Source organism: Piliocolobus tephrosceles, chromosome 1 (assembly GCF_002776525.5).
Source record: "Piliocolobus tephrosceles isolate RC106 chromosome 1, ASM277652v3, whole genome shotgun sequence".
Lineage (NCBI taxonomy): Eukaryota > Metazoa > Chordata > Mammalia > Primates > Cercopithecidae > Piliocolobus > Piliocolobus tephrosceles.
The window spans coordinates 182,098,912-182,115,961 of record NC_045434.1 but is presented as its reverse complement, the minus strand read 5'-3'; the positions used below and the strand labels follow the sequence as shown (position 1 = coordinate 182,115,961).

At 57.6% G+C, this 17,050-nt stretch overlaps 1 protein-coding gene across 1 annotated transcript; it reads right to left on the bottom strand.

Annotated features, from left to right (window-relative positions):
• Positions 1-241: 241 nt before the first annotated feature.
• COL9A2 (collagen type IX alpha 2 chain) lies at positions 242-16,664 on the bottom strand. Its single transcript, XM_023221606.2, has 32 exons — positions 16,512-16,664; positions 14,990-15,064; positions 13,756-13,791; positions 13,610-13,672; positions 12,149-12,202; positions 11,993-12,028; positions 11,876-11,899; positions 11,480-11,533; positions 11,081-11,134; positions 10,921-10,968; positions 10,673-10,729; positions 10,536-10,589; positions 10,151-10,204; positions 9,701-9,754; positions 9,548-9,601; positions 9,375-9,428; positions 7,676-7,729; positions 7,187-7,240; positions 6,919-6,972; positions 5,646-5,690; positions 5,216-5,269; positions 4,615-4,668; positions 4,291-4,344; positions 4,135-4,206; positions 3,880-3,915; positions 3,738-3,782; positions 3,616-3,648; positions 3,294-3,440; positions 2,889-2,943; positions 2,367-2,555; positions 1,561-1,638; positions 242-1,135 (listed from the first exon to the last, which is right to left on the bottom strand). Exons 1-32 carry the CDS (start codon positions 16,584-16,586, stop codon positions 936-938), a joined length of 2,070 nt encoding a protein of 689 aa, XP_023077374.1. The 5' UTR covers positions 16,587-16,664; the 3' UTR covers positions 242-935.
• Between the last annotated feature and the right edge of the window lie 386 nt (positions 16,665-17,050).

Sequence of the window (17,050 nt, the reverse complement as noted above, 5' to 3'; positions counted from 1 at the left end):
GCCACAGTTGTACAAAAGGGATTCACCCAAAGTTACACAGTAGGTCAGCATCCTGCCTCCATTCTTAGGTTCCTCTCACAGATGTTCCTCAAAAATGCCATGCCATCCTAATGCTCAGAATTCAGGTGCCCAGAGAAAACGCCCCATCCTGCCTCCCCCCCAGAGCCTCTGTCCTTCCTGCCTGGGTATTGGAGGCCCAGTAACAACTGCCCCATCCACAAGAAGAGAAGCCCAACAACTGTCCTGGTTAACGCCAGGATAGAGTAACTCCGATATCCTGGTTTGTACCCAACTTGGGAGCTTTTATTTACAGAAAGGCCTGGGTGGATCTGGGGAGAAAGGGGTGGGGAGTTATGCGAGAAAGAGAAGGGGGTTGATGTTTAAATACTCAGTTGGGAGGCAGGGAAGGAAGTAGTGGGGCTGGCTTAAGGGTATAGCCGCCTCAGGGTAGTCACCCAGCAGCAGTCACCTGGTAGGTCAGAGAGTGAGATGGGCTCAGGAACTGGCAGAGACCTCAGTCACTAATCCTCGAGCTGAGGGGTGGAACTGTAGCTGGGCAGGGCCCAGGCCTCCCGGGGTGCCCACGTCCCACTGACCCAAGGACAAGATGGCCAGTGGAGAATGGTGCAGATTAAGATGTTTGTTTTGGTAACAGCCGAGTGATGCTCCCTGGAAGGAAAGCCACCCTATTCCTTCAGAGCTTCGACTCCATCGACACCGCTTGCCCTGTGTGTTGGCCTCACTTTTTCACCCATCAGTGCTCTCCCCCCCCATTCCCCGATGTTTTAGAATTCCTGTTCCTCAGGACTCCTGGGTTCCAGACAGAAGGTCCTGGGGCAGATGGTTTCCTAGGTTGGGGATGGGTACATGTCCACCCAGAGGGGACCTGGTCCTTCCCCCCAGGATGCCTGCCAGGCTCTGGCCGGGCCTGATGCTCAAGGCCCCTTGATGGATCCGGGCTCTGCAAGGCGGGCAGAGGCATAGGCCGAAGCTCCAAGGCAGGCTGCAGGTTCACAGAAGCCTGGCAGCCCCACGGGGCCTGGCAGCCCAGGTCGACCTGCCTCTCCTGGAGCCCCTGGGGACCCTCGATCGCCATCCTTGCCGTTGATTGCCTGGCCAGGCCGGCCAGGGAGTCCTGTGAACAGGAGAAAGTTAAGACATGAGGGGCGCCTCTTGCCTCAGACCCAGAATTTTGAAGGTGGAGAAATTTTTCAGATGGAGAAAATGAGGCCAAAGACACCACAGGAGAAGGGACTCTGCCCCAGAGGCAGAGATTATGTGATTGTCCCCTACTCCCAGCTCCCAGTGAGCTTTGGGAGCAAACGTCCCTTCTGTCACCTTCGTGAAGTAATGGTGGTGGGTCCTGGGAAGTCCTGAGAGGTTCAGCTTCCAGAGCTAGAACCACCCAGGGACTCCCGGGTGCTCCAAAGGGGTGCAGAAGCTGGGTATCAAGGACTGAGCTGGCTGAGCATGTGGCCGTCATGGAGGAGACCCTGGTGTCCACGTGTCATTAATTCCCAAGCTGAGGAACACACTAGCTGGGCAGGGCCAACAGCTTACCTGGGATCCCTGGGGGCCCAGGCATCCCGGGGTGCCCCCGTCCCACTTCTCCTGGATCACCCTTCTCTCCACGTTTTCCTGTAGACAAAAAAGGGAATCTTCGTTTTTCAGAATTGAAAAATGCTTTTCCTCTATTTTTTGCTATGTTTCACACACAGAAATTATTCCTGTTTTGTGCTAGTTTATAATAGAGGAAAGTTGGAAATGATCATGCAGGGCTTGTTAAATAAAGGAAGGTGCAGACAAAGGATGGAAGATTATGTAACCAATAAAGTTTATTACAGGAAAGTAAGCATAACAGTATCTAGCATTTACTGTGGATCAAGCAGTGAACTAAGATGAACTCTATATGAACTACTGTCCTCACTGCCACACTATGAGGTGGGTACTTTCAGTGTCCCCATTTTACAGATGGTAAACCTAAGGCCCAGGGAAATTAGTAGGTAACTTGTCTGAGAGCCACGCTGAGAAAGGGGAGTCTGGATTCACAGCCATGTGTGGCTCCAGCCTGCCTGCTTTACTACTCTGCTGGTCTGCCGCCCCATCTCTATTGACATGGAAAGATGCTTATGGGGTATCACAAAGCACATTCAAAAACAAATCCCAGAAACCCCGAGTGATAAAAATAGTACATTCATTTCCATCCATTTGCTACTGGGAAAGAAAGTCCGGGAGTACCTCCTGGACCATGTGGCTGAGGGACCGGGGAAGGGTCTGTATGTCATCCTGGGAAGCGAATGGGGAAAGGGCGGGCCGGGACAAATCCCCCTGCCTGGACCCCATGCCCACCGCAGAGGAGCACTCACCCTTGGGCCCCGTGTTCCCGATCTGACCCACGGCTCCGACGATGCCAGGAACACCCCGAGGGCCAGGGTGCCCATGGGGTCCCTGCTTGCCTGGGTACCCAGGGGGCCCAGGAGGTCCTGGGGGACCCACCATGCCCACCGCACCCAGGGCTTCCCGCTTGGCACTCACGGCGACCTCTGCCAGTTGCTCTGGAGGGAGGGAGGGAGGGAGGGAGAGGGAGGTCTATGAGGTGGGTGTCAGCAGTAACACGAGGGGAGGCAGAGCATCCTGTGGGCCCTGGCCCCTAGGTTTGCAGACAGCAAAGCACCATGTTTAAGTTCCCTCTTCCTTGGGCTCTGTTTTGCGGAAGTCAAAGGCCCAGAGTGACTTATTCAAGGTCCCCAAGCCCTTAGGAGACGGGGCTGGAAGGAGCCCCCAGGACTCCAGATTTTCAGACAAGTGAACACATGGAGGCTCCGGGAAGGGGTGAGGGGGCGACGATGCCCTCGAACGGACTGTGAGGAGGGGTTGCTGCCCCTCACCTTGCAGCATCTTCAGCGCCACATCCACGATGTGCTGGTCAGTGGCATCCCGGCCCTGAAAGCAGAGGCCTTTCAGGGAGAAGCCCCTGGCTGCAAGGGCCCACCGCTCCTGCTGCCACCTGGCTGAGCGTGAGGCCGCCATGGAGGAGACTCTGGTGTCCAGAGTCATTAATTCCCAAGCTGAGGAACAGACTGTACCTGGGCGGGGCCAGGGGCTTACCTGGGAAGGTCGCGGGGTAATCCCTCAGGCTGCTCTCACAGCCTTCCTGTCTGCTCTGGGCTTAGAACCAGTCTCCGGGAAGTCGGTGAGTCCCTGGGAACCCCTAGCCTTTGGCGGGTAAGCTGCACCCCAGAACAGATCTACCTAGAAGAATCACCCCCTACCCTACCCGGGGCCCAACTCACCGCCACGCCCTGTCTCCCGGGCTGTCCTGGAACGCCTCGGTTCCCCACCAGTCCTCGAGGGCCGGGGAGACCAGGGTAGCCCTGAACCCCTGGGGCGCCCGCATCCCCACTGGGGCCGGGGTAGCCGGGTTCTCCACGTACTCCTGGCTACGGGAGGATGGGGTGGGAGCAGAGCCGGGTGAGAAGGCGCCCGGCGGGGTGGGCGAGAGTGGGGGGTGGGGGTCCAGGAAAGGGGTGGGGCTGGGAGAAAGGAGTGGCCGGGAGAGTGGAGGTCCCAGGGCTGCCCAGGAAAGTCGGAGAACGCGGGGAGGGGAGGACGCACCTGTCCCTTGGGCCCCGGCTCGCCGGACTCGCCCTGCAGGCACAAGGAGCCACGGTCACGAAGCGGTGGGGGACCCCGGGGCCAGCCGCCGCTCCCCGCCCTTCCCCAGGTCGCACGCTCACCTTCTCGCCTTTCTCTCCAGGGAGGCCGGCCACCCCCGGGTCACCCTGCAGAGAGAACCACGGGTCAGACGCGCGGTGGCGGCGGCGGTGAGGACGCGGAGCAGGGTTGGGGGTGGCTGGGAATAGGGGCGCTGGGACTCACCACTCCGCCGCGAGGCCCGGTCTTCCCTGGGGAGCCCTGGAGAAAGCGTGGAGTGAGGGGTTTGGCGAGTTACCCCCTCCAGGGGTCCCCCACCTAACTTTCTGCCACACCCATCTTTCCAACTCTGCCTCACCGACTAGACCAGAACCCTGCGACCTGCAGGTTTGGAGGCTCCGGAAGGATCTGCGTCCTGCCGACCCCACTCCCCCTGTTTTAGGGCCCCTTTCCCAGGTGTTTCCCAGCCCCATCTGGTACCTTGTCTCCTTTGATGCCCGGCAAGCCTTGGGGCCCCGGAATTCCAGGGGAGCCCTGCTCCCCCTTAGGGCCCTGAGGAGAAAAGAAACCAAAGGAATAAATGGAATGGGGGGCCTGGATATGATGCCCTGCCCACCTCAGCTGGCCTGCACTCACCTGCCTTCCCTGAGGGCCCGGCTGCCCCACTGGACCCCTCTCGCCCTGGTCACCCTGAAATGGAAAGAGAAGGTCACACCCTCAGCAGCTCTCAGCAGATGTAGCCTCTCGCACCCGGGCCTGACACGGCATGGCCAGGGTGCCCTCCATTTCTGCTGTCACTGGCAGGGGGTCCTTTGCTCCACTTGGCAGACCAGCAAAGGAAACCCAGGCCGTGCCTGGGGAGGCCTCTCACAGGCTGGGCTGCATGGAGCAGGTGCTGTATCCAGCAGTGCCAGCTGCGGCCGAGGCCCCTGGCGAGGGGCCACTGTGCCAGGCACTTACCTTCTGTCCCATGATGCCCTGAGGACCAATTTCTCCTCGAGGCCCTGGCTCTCCCTGGAGGAAGGAGAATTTGGGGCTAAGCATTTGACCTGGTGGAACCCACCGTTCCACACCTGGCCAGCGCCTCCCTACCCTTGGGTCTCAGCTAATTTGCTTCATCAAGGAAGGCTTCCCAGACCCCCTGTTCCATGCCTTTGGGTCCCTGTAGTTTTCCTTCAAAGGATCCAACACAATTTAAATTACTTATGTGATCATTTATTTCATGTCTATTTCTTCCATTAAACTATACCCTCCATGTGAGGAGGAGACTCATAGTTGCAAGTATTTAGTGAATGTTTATGCAATGAATAAATGAATGCAGAACTCTGCCTGCTGGATTCCCAGTCTGTCAACTTGGTCATCTGGGAAGGTCACACTCCAGAACAGAGCCAGTCCCCACCCTCCCTACAAGGTACAAAGGGAAACGGGCCCAGAGAGGAGAAAGAGCTTCCCTGGGTCATTGGGTCAGGGCAGAACCAGACTAAGTCTCCCTGGGTTAGGGCTTCACCCCACGGCCTCACCCTAAAGCAGGAACCCTTTTGTCAGTGGAGGGGGCACTTACCTCTTTCCCAGGGGGACCAGAGAATCCAGGAAGGCCCTGCGGGCCCGGCTCACCCTGCAGGAAAACACAGTTCTCAGGTCAGTCTGGGTGGCCCAGTCAGGCCCTTGGCCTCAGGGAAACCCAGTGAAGCCTGAACAGAGCCTGGAACCAAATGAGCTGGGGAGGGACAGAGGGTATTCTTGGTTCAGTCCTCTTGGCTCCTGATTTTCCTGTTTGTTTCTCCTCTGGATTTAAAGCCATGCCATCCTATCTGCACTGAGGCAGGCTGAGGAATGCATGATGGGTGGGAGGTGGCAGGAGGGAGGTGGTTAGGCCCAAGGGGCTTATGTTCAGGCTGAGCCTCTGAGACTTGGCTGAGGCCTGGGCCTTGCTGTCTTCCTGGCCCCAGACTTCCTTGCTCAATTCTGTCCCCAGCTTGGGATTGCCTCACCTGGTCTCCAGGGCCTCCTTTTGTCCCAGGCTGGCCCGGCACACCCTGCAGAAAGAAGTTGAAGTCAGTTTCTGCCCTGGCATGAGGGAGCCCCATGCACCTGCTGCTTTGCCTCCCATCCCCAATCCAGATTTCCCCCACCTGTGGGAGCTGAACAACAGAAGGCCCAGCCATGGCATCATGAACTTAACTGTACTTTCCCACAGTGGTGGGAGACGAGTAGGGCACAGTGAATGGCCTGCCTTCCAGGACCTGGGGTCTATGGGTCTATGGGGAAGAGACGACTATGTGCTCTCAGGTGCCTGAGCCCAGGAACACAAGTTTGCACGTGTGCACAGAAACAGGTTTGGCCACTCAGTACTCCCACAGGGAGGGAGGGCAGGCTCCCATGGACTGGACATCAGAAGGTATGGAATGGAGATGGCCCTGAATGATGAGAAGGCACAAAGAGACCAGAAAGGGCATTTCAAGCAGAGGGACGAGCAAAGGCCTAAAGGTGTGGAGGCAGAAAAGCCAAGGCCTGTTGAGAAGGGAAAGGAGAGGGGCCATTGCTGATATGGCAGGAGGGGCAGGCTGGGGTCAGATTATGGTGGTCATTGAATGCTAAGATGAGCCACGAGGACAAAGGTTGTATCTGTCCTGTTTATAATTGTTTACCTGCCACTTAGTATACCTCAGATATTCAATCATAATTTTTTTTTTTTTTTTGAGATGGAGTCTTGCTCTGTTGCCCAGGCTGGAGTACAACAGTGTAATCCTGGTTCAGTGTAACCTCTGCCTCCTGGGTTCAACCAATTTTCCTGCCTCAGCCTCCTGAATACCTGGGATTACAGGCATGAGCCACCATGCCCGGCTAATTTTTGTATTTTTAGTAGAGACGGGATTTCACCACATTGGCCAGGCTAGTCTTGAACTCTTGGCCTCAGCCTCCTGAAGTGCTGGGATTACAGGTATGAACCACTGCACCCAACCTCAATAACTACTTATTGAAGGACTGGACTGAATGACTTTTTCCTGGAGGCGGTGGGGAGTCACGAAAGGTGCTATAGTGGGGAAATGGTTAGATTCCATTTAGCCAGCATGGAGGACTGGAATAGCCAAAGAGGGGGCTAGAGTAATTGTCCAAGTGATGAGGCCCTCGCCAGGCCAGGGGCCACAGAGTTGGTAATGAGGCAAGAGGTGGTGATTGAGCAAGAACCCCAGGTGTGTGTGGATTCTAACCTCATCAGCCACTAGCCTCTGGCCAGCCCCCAAGGCTCCACCTGATACTTACCGCTAGGCCCTGGTGGCCTGGGCTTCCTGGCCGTCCTGCCTGTCCTGCACTGCCCTGGGATAGACAGAGAACCAGAGATACAAATTAAAGCTCCAGCCAGAGGGCCATGGCTTCTACCCAGATGCAGGTAGGGAAACTGAGATCCAGAGGCAAGAAAGGGCATGTCCATGACAGAACCGAGGACCCCAGGCTCTAGGTGTCTAGAACCTGCATGGTCGGACTCAAGGCCCTGCCCCTGCACCAATCCCAACTGCAGCCCCACTCCTACCTTCATGCCAGGTGTGCCTGGGGTCCCGTCCTTGCCGTTGATGCCTGGGGGGCCCTAATCAGGAGGAAAGTTCAAGGCAGAGAGACAATGCAGAGCTGTCTGGGGTCCGGCCACCCACCCCTGTTCCTCTGCAACAGCTGCAGTGTGCAGGGAGGGAGTGGCTCTGGTCATCCCAGGAAGCCCCACCAGCCAACTGGGGGAGGGGAGCTGAAGAGGGAGGGGAATGAGGATCATGGAACACAGCCCTTCCCTAGTATGGAGGGTGGTGTCCCCGAATGCTGCAAGCTCCCCATGACCTCCCTTGTGTCACCACCCCTGTTTACAGGTGAAGAAACTGAGGCACAGAAAGGGAGGCATTTCCTGAGGTTACAGAGCCAGCCCACCAGTTGCAGAGTTCAGACTAGCATCCCAGGCTTCTCTTCTGGGGGTTTGGACAAAGCAACAGGGCCCTGGTCTCCGTCCTGGTGGGCCTAGGCCTCTGGCACCTACCGTTGCTCCCTTCGGGCCTGTGATCCCCTGGGGTCCACGAACACCTGGGCTGCCCTGCAAAGCGGAGAGAGACCAGGTCACCTTCAGGATATCGGGTCCCTGTCTGGCTGTGCAGAGAGGGGAACCACTGAGAACAGTGGCCTCTGGGTCCCAGAGTTCCTCTGGCACAGGCCACACCATGCAGGGGCCAGAGGAGGGAGCATTGGGAGTACCCTTCCTGCCCTGGCACCAGCAGGAGGGAGAAGTCAGTGCCAGGAGGCCAGGCTGGGCTGAGCAGGAGCAGGGGTGGGAGCCAGCATCCACTGAGACTCTGGCCAAGGCCCCACACTCCACTCAGCCAAAGGAATACAACAACCAAATGCAATGTGTGGATGCTGTGTGAGTCTCGATTTGAACAAGAACCAGGAAAAGACAATTTTGAGATAACTGGGAAAAACTGAACAGAGACTGGTCATTAGATGATGTTAGGAAGTACTTGTTTATTTTGTCAGTTGTGATAACGTGATTATGAGAATGAGTGCTTATTGTTTAGAGATATGTACAAAAGTATCTAGGGGTAAGATGATAGGATGTTAAGGATTTACTTGAAAACATCAGAGCAAAGCAATAACAAAAGCAAAGAAGGAGGGGGCTGGGAGATAGAGGATACAAGAATGACAAAATGTTAGTAACTGAATTGGAACCTGTGATAGGTACATGGGGATTCTTTATATCACTCTCACTGGTTTTCTGTATAGTTAAAAAATCACATTAAAAAAAACTAGATATGGACGGGTGTGTTGACTCACGCCTGTGATCCCAGCACTTTGGGAGGCCGAGGCAGGTGGATCACCTGAGGTCAGGAGTTCGAGACCAGCCTGACCAACATGGTGAAATGCTGTCTTTACTAAAAATACAAAATTAGCTGAGCGTGGTGGCACATGCCTGTAATCCCAGCCACTTGGGAGGTTGAGGCAGGAGAATCTCTTGAACCGGGGAGGTGGAGATTGCAGTGAGCTGAGATTGCACCACTGCACTCCAGCCTGGGCAACAAGAACAAAACTCTGTCTCAAAAACAAAACACAACAAAACAACTAGATGATCTCTGCTGTCCAATAGAAAAAGAAAAGTGTCAGAATTTTTTAAATTTTAAAAAGAAAAATAATAATTAAAAAACTAAATAATAATAACAGTTAACTGTGTTTTCTGCTCCATTTTTCTGTAAAGTTAAAACTGCTTCCCCCAACAGGTCTATTAATTAGAAAAAAAAAAAAAAAAAGAGTTAAGAGAACTGGGATCCAGACCAAATCCCATTAGCCCCATGGCTGATTTGCTGGAATCTCATTGTCTGGCCCCAGTGACCGTGGGACTGGATCCCAGGGCTTCTCCTAAAGTCTGAATTTGGGCTGACTGGGCTCTTGGCATAGACGGTCCTCTCCCGCAGGTCACCCACTTGTACACACACACACCCACTCATACACACATACATACACTCACACTCACACATATACACACACTCAGAGCTATCCTCACACACATACTCATACACTACACACACAGCCTCACACATACTCTACACACACCCTCATACACAGTCTACACTCACACACACACTGCACATTCACACACACACACACACACACACAGCCTTAGGGAGAGCTTTGTCCTGCCCAGTACTCCCCAGGGGTCCTGACTGAACAATGGGTGCCTGAGGACTCACCACGTCGCCCTTCTCCCCAGCTCGGCCTGGCGGTCCCCTTGGACCTTCCTCACCCTGGCAAGAAAGACAAGCAGGATTCCAGGTCACACAGGCTCAGGGGGAGGCGTGCCCACTCTGTAGCTGTAGCTGTAGGAGCTCCAGCCTCAGGGGTGCGGAAGCAAAAGCAGGCTTACCGGTGGCCCAGTGGCACCGATGGTGCCCACCATGCCTTTATATCCATGAGGGCCCTGCGGACAGGAAAGGGTTGCAGGTCAGTCCTGGCTGAACTCCAGGGGCCAGAAGGCGGCTCCTGGAAGCTCTTGTATGACATCCCGAGATTCACTTACCGTCTCTCCCTTGGGCCCTGCCATGCCCGGGTAGCCCCTGATGCCCTGGGGACCCTGTTGAGACAGGAAAATGACAGCAATGGCGATCGCAAGCCCCACGTCATGATACCTTGTCTGACGCCCACCTTCAGCCTTACAGTGCCCTTTTGAGGTAGGCAGCAGAGTCTCTGTCTCGTGGATGGGACATTGAGGTTCAGAGATGAGGAGGGACTCACTTGGTTACTCAAAGGGACAGTGGCAGACCTGGACCTCAGCCTGGGCTTCTTGCTGACAGCTTTGGTTCCCGTCCCTCATTCCTGACAGTTTCAGCCTCCCTCTCCCCATCCAGAGATGCTCCCAGCTAGACACAGGTGTCTCTTTTGCAAGCTAGAGGCCTGAGCAGGGGAATGACTCCATTAAGGGCTTCTGGGGTGAGGGAGAAGAGGGCCGCTGAGGCAAGGTGTTCCTTACCGGTGGTCCAGGGATGCCTTGCTCTCCAGAGGTGCCCACGTCTCCCTTGGGACCCTAAAGGGCAGGGATGAGCTGTCAGACGGGCAGGCAGATGGAAAGACACATATACAGACAAGCAAAGATACCATCTCCTTTCCCCTGCACAAGCAGACAGGAAGGACTCCTACAAACCATACAGTCCCATGTCACAGGTCGAGAAAGGCCAAGCAAGGAGACGTGACCAGAGACATGCCGACCTGGAGCACAGGCCTCCAGCCCCCGGCTCAAGGCTCTGTCCCCAGAACCCACAGGGGAAGGAGAACGGGAAGGGATGAAGAAGGGGACAGAGCCCTGTAGGACCATCTCCACGTATCCTCGACCCACAGCCCTCACCCCTCGCACTCACCGGCTTCCCCTGGCGGCCAGGATCACCCAGAACCCCGCGTTTGCCTGCATGTCCCTGAAGGGAAGGAGACAGCTCAATACGAGGTCCCCTCCTGTCACCTGGACCACTCTCCCAAGATTCAAGCCAGGAGCTCTCACCTTCACTCCCTGCAGCCCTGGGGGACCTTTCATCCCCGCTGGACAGTTGGTTGGACACTGGAAAAAGAAAAATCCACAAGGCCCTGTGACCAGCTGGGCGGTGCGCCCCCATCTCTCCAACTCCTGTGCTCTCCTCCGCCTCACCTGGTGGAACCCCCGCATTGCAGCCCCTCCCCATCTCTCCCGACCCCGCCATCTCTGCGGCCCCGCCTCCCTGCATTAGCCCCGCCCCAGACCTCGCCTCTCACCAGGAAATCCGCACTGCCTTCCAGACCCTGGATGGTTCCCGGGCGACCCTGAGAGGAGACGTGAAGATGGAGTTTTGCCTGACCCTTTCCCGCTGCAGGCTTGCTCAAAGACCCTTCTCCTTCCCCTGCACTTTGCCATGTCGGGGGTTCTGAAACTTACAGGTTTCCCTGGAGGTCCTGGGGGCCCCGATGGTCCATCTGGTCCAGGGTCCCCCTGGAAGCAAAAGAAGCCCAAATCATACCTCTGACCAGCCCTTCCCAGCTTACCCTAGTGCCCTCCTCCAGGTCCTGCCGCTGCCCTGTCCACCCTGTCTTCCCGGTCACCTTGTGAGATCCACCATCTTGGGAGATCAACGCCTGATTGACAGGGGATGGGGCCAGCCCTTGGCGTCCCTAAAAGACCTAGGGCCGGGTGGGCTCATAGGAGGGGCTTCTGCCCCAGACCTGGAGGAGTTTCCCAGTGGCCAGGAGCAGGCCCAGGAACTTCCAGAAAGACCACCCAGCTTGCCAGCTTGGAGATAGAAGGCAGGAGGCAGTGAGCAAGGTGGCTGGGGCTCACCTTGGGGCCTGGGATTCCAATCTCACCAGGGAGGCCAACAGGTCCAGGCGGTCCCTGGGGAGCAGAGAGTGGATGGTCAGGATGCCTCAGAGTGTCAGATACCCTGGGCATGAAGCTAGAGACAGGCAACCAAAGCCCGTTTCTCCACTTTTACTTTTTTTTTTTTTTGCCAAACCCCAAGAGACTGACAGCCTGGGGCTTTAAGGACCAGAGAATTGCAGAGCCAGTGGACAGGCCCAGAGTGGGCTGGCCCTGGGTCTCTGGCAGGTCCACCTATTCCCGACACTGTCACAGCACGCTGGCCCCTCCCCATGGCGGCCATTCCCTTGAAGCCTTTCTGTTGTCCCCTCCTTCCCTGGGAGCTCTGGGGACCCTGCCCTATCCCTGAGGACTTACGGGAGGTCCAGCAAAACCAGGGCCCTGTAACAGAAGGAAAGAAGATTGGCTTCATGGCTCTCTCTGCAGGTCCCTCTCCCCCGAGGGTCCCTCGAAGCCCCTGCAGGTTGTACTCACTGGAAGGCCAGGAGGACCAGGAAGCCCGGGCTGGCCCTGCAGGAGCAACGAGAAAGGCTCAGAGACTGGGGTTTCCCTGGCCCTACTTCCTATCTACAGCCACTCCCAAATGCTGGCCCTAGATTGCCCCTGCTGAGGCCCCAGCAGGCACCTTACCTTGACTCCAGGGATCCCCGTGGGGCCAGGCTCCCCCTTGGCTCCAGTTAAACCCTGCAGAAGAATGAAAATGTAGGATCAGTGAGGGCCAACCTGCCCCCTGACCCACAGAGCAGGGCAGGTTCAAGGGTCCCTCCTGGGTGGGCCGATGCTCCCTTTCACCATACCTCACAAAGGCCTGGGAACCTCGACACCTGTCTTTCCTTTTCCCCAGTTCCCATAGTAACCCTAGGAGGCAGGTAGAACAATTCCCTTCTTTTGAAAGATGAGAAACCAAAGCCCAAAGATTTGGCTTCATGCCAGGCCCAGGCTTCATGCCTCTGGGTTCAGGAGTCAAAAGACCTGGCCATGGGTCAAGATTGGTCATTTGCTTGATGTCCTGCCCTGGCAACTTTTTCCTTTTCTTTTCTTTTCTTTCTTTACTTTCTCTTCTTTCTTTTCTTCCTTCCCTTCCCCTCCCCTCCCCTCCCCTTTCCTTCCTTCCAACACAGTCTCACTCTGTTGCCCAGGCTGGAGTGCAGTGGTGCAAGGTCAGTTCACTGCAACCCCCTCCTCCTGGGTTCAAGTGATTCTTGTGCCTCAGCCTCCCAAGAAGCTGGGACCACAGGCACGCGCCACCACGCTTGGGTAATTTTTGTATTTTTAGTAGAGACGGAGTTTTGCCATCTTGGCCAGGCTGGTCTTGAACACCTGACCTCAAGTAATCTGCCCACCTTGGCCTCCCAAAGTGCTGGGATTACAGGCATGAGCCACCACACCAGGCCACTGGAAGCTTTTTCTGAGCCTTAGTTTCTCATGTGGGTGCCTCTCTGAGTGGATGTGAGAACCAATGCAATATAGAAGGCAATATGCCTTGTAATCGTTGCAGGGTGTGGATGAATTTGAAGAGGCCCTGGTGACTGTCCCAGCCCTGGTCACACCTCATGAACCAGCAGGGCAGAGGCAAGTCATCGGGGTTTCTCCTTTCTCTCATCTTTCATTGACTGACCCAGTGTAACTCCCACCAGATGTTGTCCTCATGCCCCTGGGGCTGGCTGTGTTCAGGAGCCTGTGACCTTGGGGGCCCCTGAGAGCTCTGTGGTATCAGCTAAATGATGTTTCTTTCCTGAGTCATGCCTGAGACTGTGGGCAGGGGTCGGGGGAAGAGCAGAGGGAAGGACAGGGCACACAAGCACATATTCCACCTGATCCTTGGAGGCCAGAAATGTGAGACTAAGTCCTGACTGCTGCAGGGGAGCAGACCCTCTCTGGACCCCGGTTGCCTGCAAATCAATGCCCCTGGCGGGGGGATGTGAGGTTCCAGGGAGGTCACAAGTCATACCAAGGTGAAGGGGGGCTCACAGCTGGAGAGTCTCCATCCTGCTGCCCATCTCTGAACAGATCAGTGAAGATGCCAGAGCCAGGCCCTGGAGGTCAGTTGGTGGAGCCCTTCCCTACCCCACCCGACACGCAGGTACTCACATCAATCCCAGGCTTCCCGTCTGGACCATCTGGCCCGGGTTTGCCAGGCTCACCCCTGGGTCCCTTGAAAACAGAGATGGAACAAACATGAGCCAGAGGAGAGCAAGAGCAGGAAGGGTCAAGGCCAAAGAGGATAAAGCACTCACCGGAGGGCCAGCTTTGCCAGGGGGCCCCTTGTCACCCTGCAAGATACAAGTTGGTGAGACAGCACACTACGGCTCACGCTACCCCAAGTGGGCACACACAGGCCCTGGCAGGCCTCTCCCAAAGGCTCTCCTCACTCTCCTCTCTTCTGTCTACGTCCCCTAAGCCTTGCAATTTTTGAGAAAAGAGCCCCCTTTTCCTCAAAAATAAAATCCAAAAACAAATTATAGGAGCATGAGAATAAACCTGGCTGGGCTGGAGAGGGTGACAGCAGCATGCAAGAAGGTACAGACATGCTGATGTCATGAGGTGCCAGCTGTGAGACCCACTACCAGGGCTGGGGGCTCCACGCTGATGCCTCTTGGATTTGGGCACGTGTGGGAGGAAGGTTGGGGCTTCTGGAGAAATGTGAAGGGGGATAAGCAAGTTGGGCAGCAGCTCTATTCCAGACTGTAGGGCAGGAGAACAGGAAACTGAGCCAGTGGCAAGGACCAAGGGGGACTGCAAGGGGGAAATTCAGTGTTCCCAAGGAGGGAAGGACCTCCTTCCAGTGACAAAGGACCCTTGGTGGTGGGCAGGCAGGGCCGGTGGAATCCGATTTAGCCCCAGAGAGGCCTCCAGGCATTTCAGAGCCCTCAGCAGCCAGGGCCTGGCCGGGGGCCCAGCATCCTGTGTTTGGGGGGTGGGGGCACCAGGTTGAATAGAAGTCTGTCCAGACTGGTAAACATCAAGCGGCCCTCCTGCGGGAGCCTTCAGAATGAAGTATTTAACCCTCACCCTGCAGGGAACAAGCCCAGCTGATTCTAAATCAGGGAGAGAAAACCGAAGGGAAGAGACAGGAGTCTGGCCCAAGCTGGTGGGCGGTCTGGCCAAGGCTCCCAATGACCCTGAAGAAGCGTCCAGATGTGCCAGAGGCAGGGTGAGGGGTTGAGGCGCCTCCTACCCAACAAGGAGGGGAAAGGAGAGGAGGGGGATGAGGCCTCGCTGTGAGCTGCGGCCGGCGGACTGAACAGCAGCTCCTTGTCCGTCGGCGGCTACAACCCGCTCCGCAAGTCAGGCCTGGATTGAGGTTTTTGCAGAACAAACGGCGTCCTTGTGGTGCGGGCCGGCGCCGCCTACTGGCGACGGGGGCACTACCTCTCTGGGCACCCCAGTCCCCACCCCCACCACAGCGCTCACAAAGTTCTCCTTTGTCCGCTGCCTCCCTCCCGCCCTGGTCCCTGGTTAGAGACTCACGTCGATGCCGTCAGATCCAGGCACTCCCGGCGGTCCCGGGGGGCCCGGGGGGCCCCGTTCTCCCGGTGGACCTCTCTGAAAACACACACGGTGGGGGCAGTCCTCAGACAGTGCGGGAAGCTGGGCTTCCCCGGGGCTGCAAGCGACCCTGGGAGCGGGGTCCAAGGGGCGCATCTCCTCCGTGAACTCCCACGTATTGAGAACCTTCTGCATAGCAGGCACTGTGTGCCATTACATGTATTATCTTAAAGAATACTCAGAATCGGGAGGCGGGAGCTGTTACGGGCCGCCGTTTGCAGTTGCAGAAACTGGCTCTGAACATGAAGGGTCCATGGTCACTGAGCGTGGGCGGAGGCGCCAGGACTCCGCCCTGGGTGCCCGACTCCTTCTACTGTGCCAGGTTGCCCTTGCGCGGTGGCGGTGGGGAATAGATGGAGACGTGGGCAGCTCAAATAAATCACAGATGGAATGCAAGGTTGTGCCTAGCAGGCTGCCGGCCCTCAGTGAGCGGTGACTTGGGTTATTGTTCTTATGTGAACGGCAGGCAGAGACAGCGCCTCCTTCTCTCCCCATGGTGCGGGAAAACCCGACGGAAAAGTGGGGGAGGCGCAGGGAAAGGAGGTGTAGGGAGGTGAAGCGGATACTCTCTTCCCACTCGGAGCGCCCCTGCCGCAGCACAACTACCGGGTCCTCCCTCCGCTAAGTCCTGACTGCTGCCGGGAAGCAAGAGGAGACTGCACCTCCCAGAAAGCAGACCCTCTCTCTGGACCCCAGTTGCCTGCAATTCAATGCAGGTGAGTGTGAGGTTTCAGGGAGGTCACGAGTCATATCAAGGTGAGGGGAGCTCACAGCTGGAGAATCTCCGTCCTGCTGCCCATCTCTGAACAGATCAGAGATCTTAAAAGGCGGCCCTTTTCAGACGCCAGGTTGGACCCAGGCAGGGGTCCTGGTGCCCACGACCTCCCCAGGCCGAGAAGTGCCAGACTGGCGCCCTGCAGGCGAGCTCGGAACCACATCCAGCACCCCACGGGGCCCAGTCTCTGCCCTACCCGCGCGCCCGCAGCCCCCCGGCGGCCCTCGGAAGGGAGACGTGGGTTGGCGGGCAGGGCCGAGAGGCCGCCTAGGGGCGATAGCGGTGTCTGGTTGGAGCCGGCGCCCCCTGGGAGGCGGCGGGGGCGGAGGCTGCGGAGCGGGTGAATGAGCACCATTGTATGCCCTGCCACCTGGGCTCCCCGGGCTGCCAGGACCGGGCGCCAGCTCCTGCCCCACGCTGCCTGTCCCAGGCAGGGCAGCGCGTCTCGGGACGGGTCCCCTCTGACTCTCCGACTCAGCCACCTCCATTCACAGTGCCGCGATGGGCACCATGTATGCACCCACCCAGGGGACCTGCCCGCGGCGCTGTCCTCAGGTGGCCCCTCGGGCTAGGGCTGTCAGTAGGCGCGGGCCACAGGCAGAGCTCCTCCATCCCGGACCCCAGACCCTGCACCCTGGACCCTGGCAGCGGAGAGGCTGCAAGACTTACGATCTGCGCCAGAGCGAGCACTAGCACCTGGAGAAGAACAAGGAGGCAGCGGGGGGCGGCTGCAGCGACGGCCATGGCGGGCGGCGAGGTCAAGGGGGACGGGTGCGGGTCCGCGCACGCACCGACGGCAGAGGCTCCTGGCGCTGGCTGTTCGCGGGCGGGGTGGGCCGGGGCTCCTGAATATGCGGGGGGCGGGGCGGGGGCCGGCGTGAGCTGTCACCTGAGAGGACCGGCGGGGTTGCGGGGAGGGAGGCCGGCGCCCGGTATCCAGCTCCGCCCTGCTCGGTCCACCCTCTGTCCTCTGCCCGGGCTTCCCGGACGCCTTAGCCTGGTAATCCGAGGGGCGACCGGGGTGCCGGACGGAGATGATGGTCCGGTTTCTTTGTGAGGAGGCATAAGGCCGTCTGAGGTCCCCCTCAGGACCTTCAGGCCCCAGCACCTTCCCCCGACGCACAGCCTGTGCCCCATCACTTACCCCACGTCCTCTCCAAGGCCCAGACCGTGAGCGCCTCAGCCTCTGCAGACCTTGCTGCAGGCTC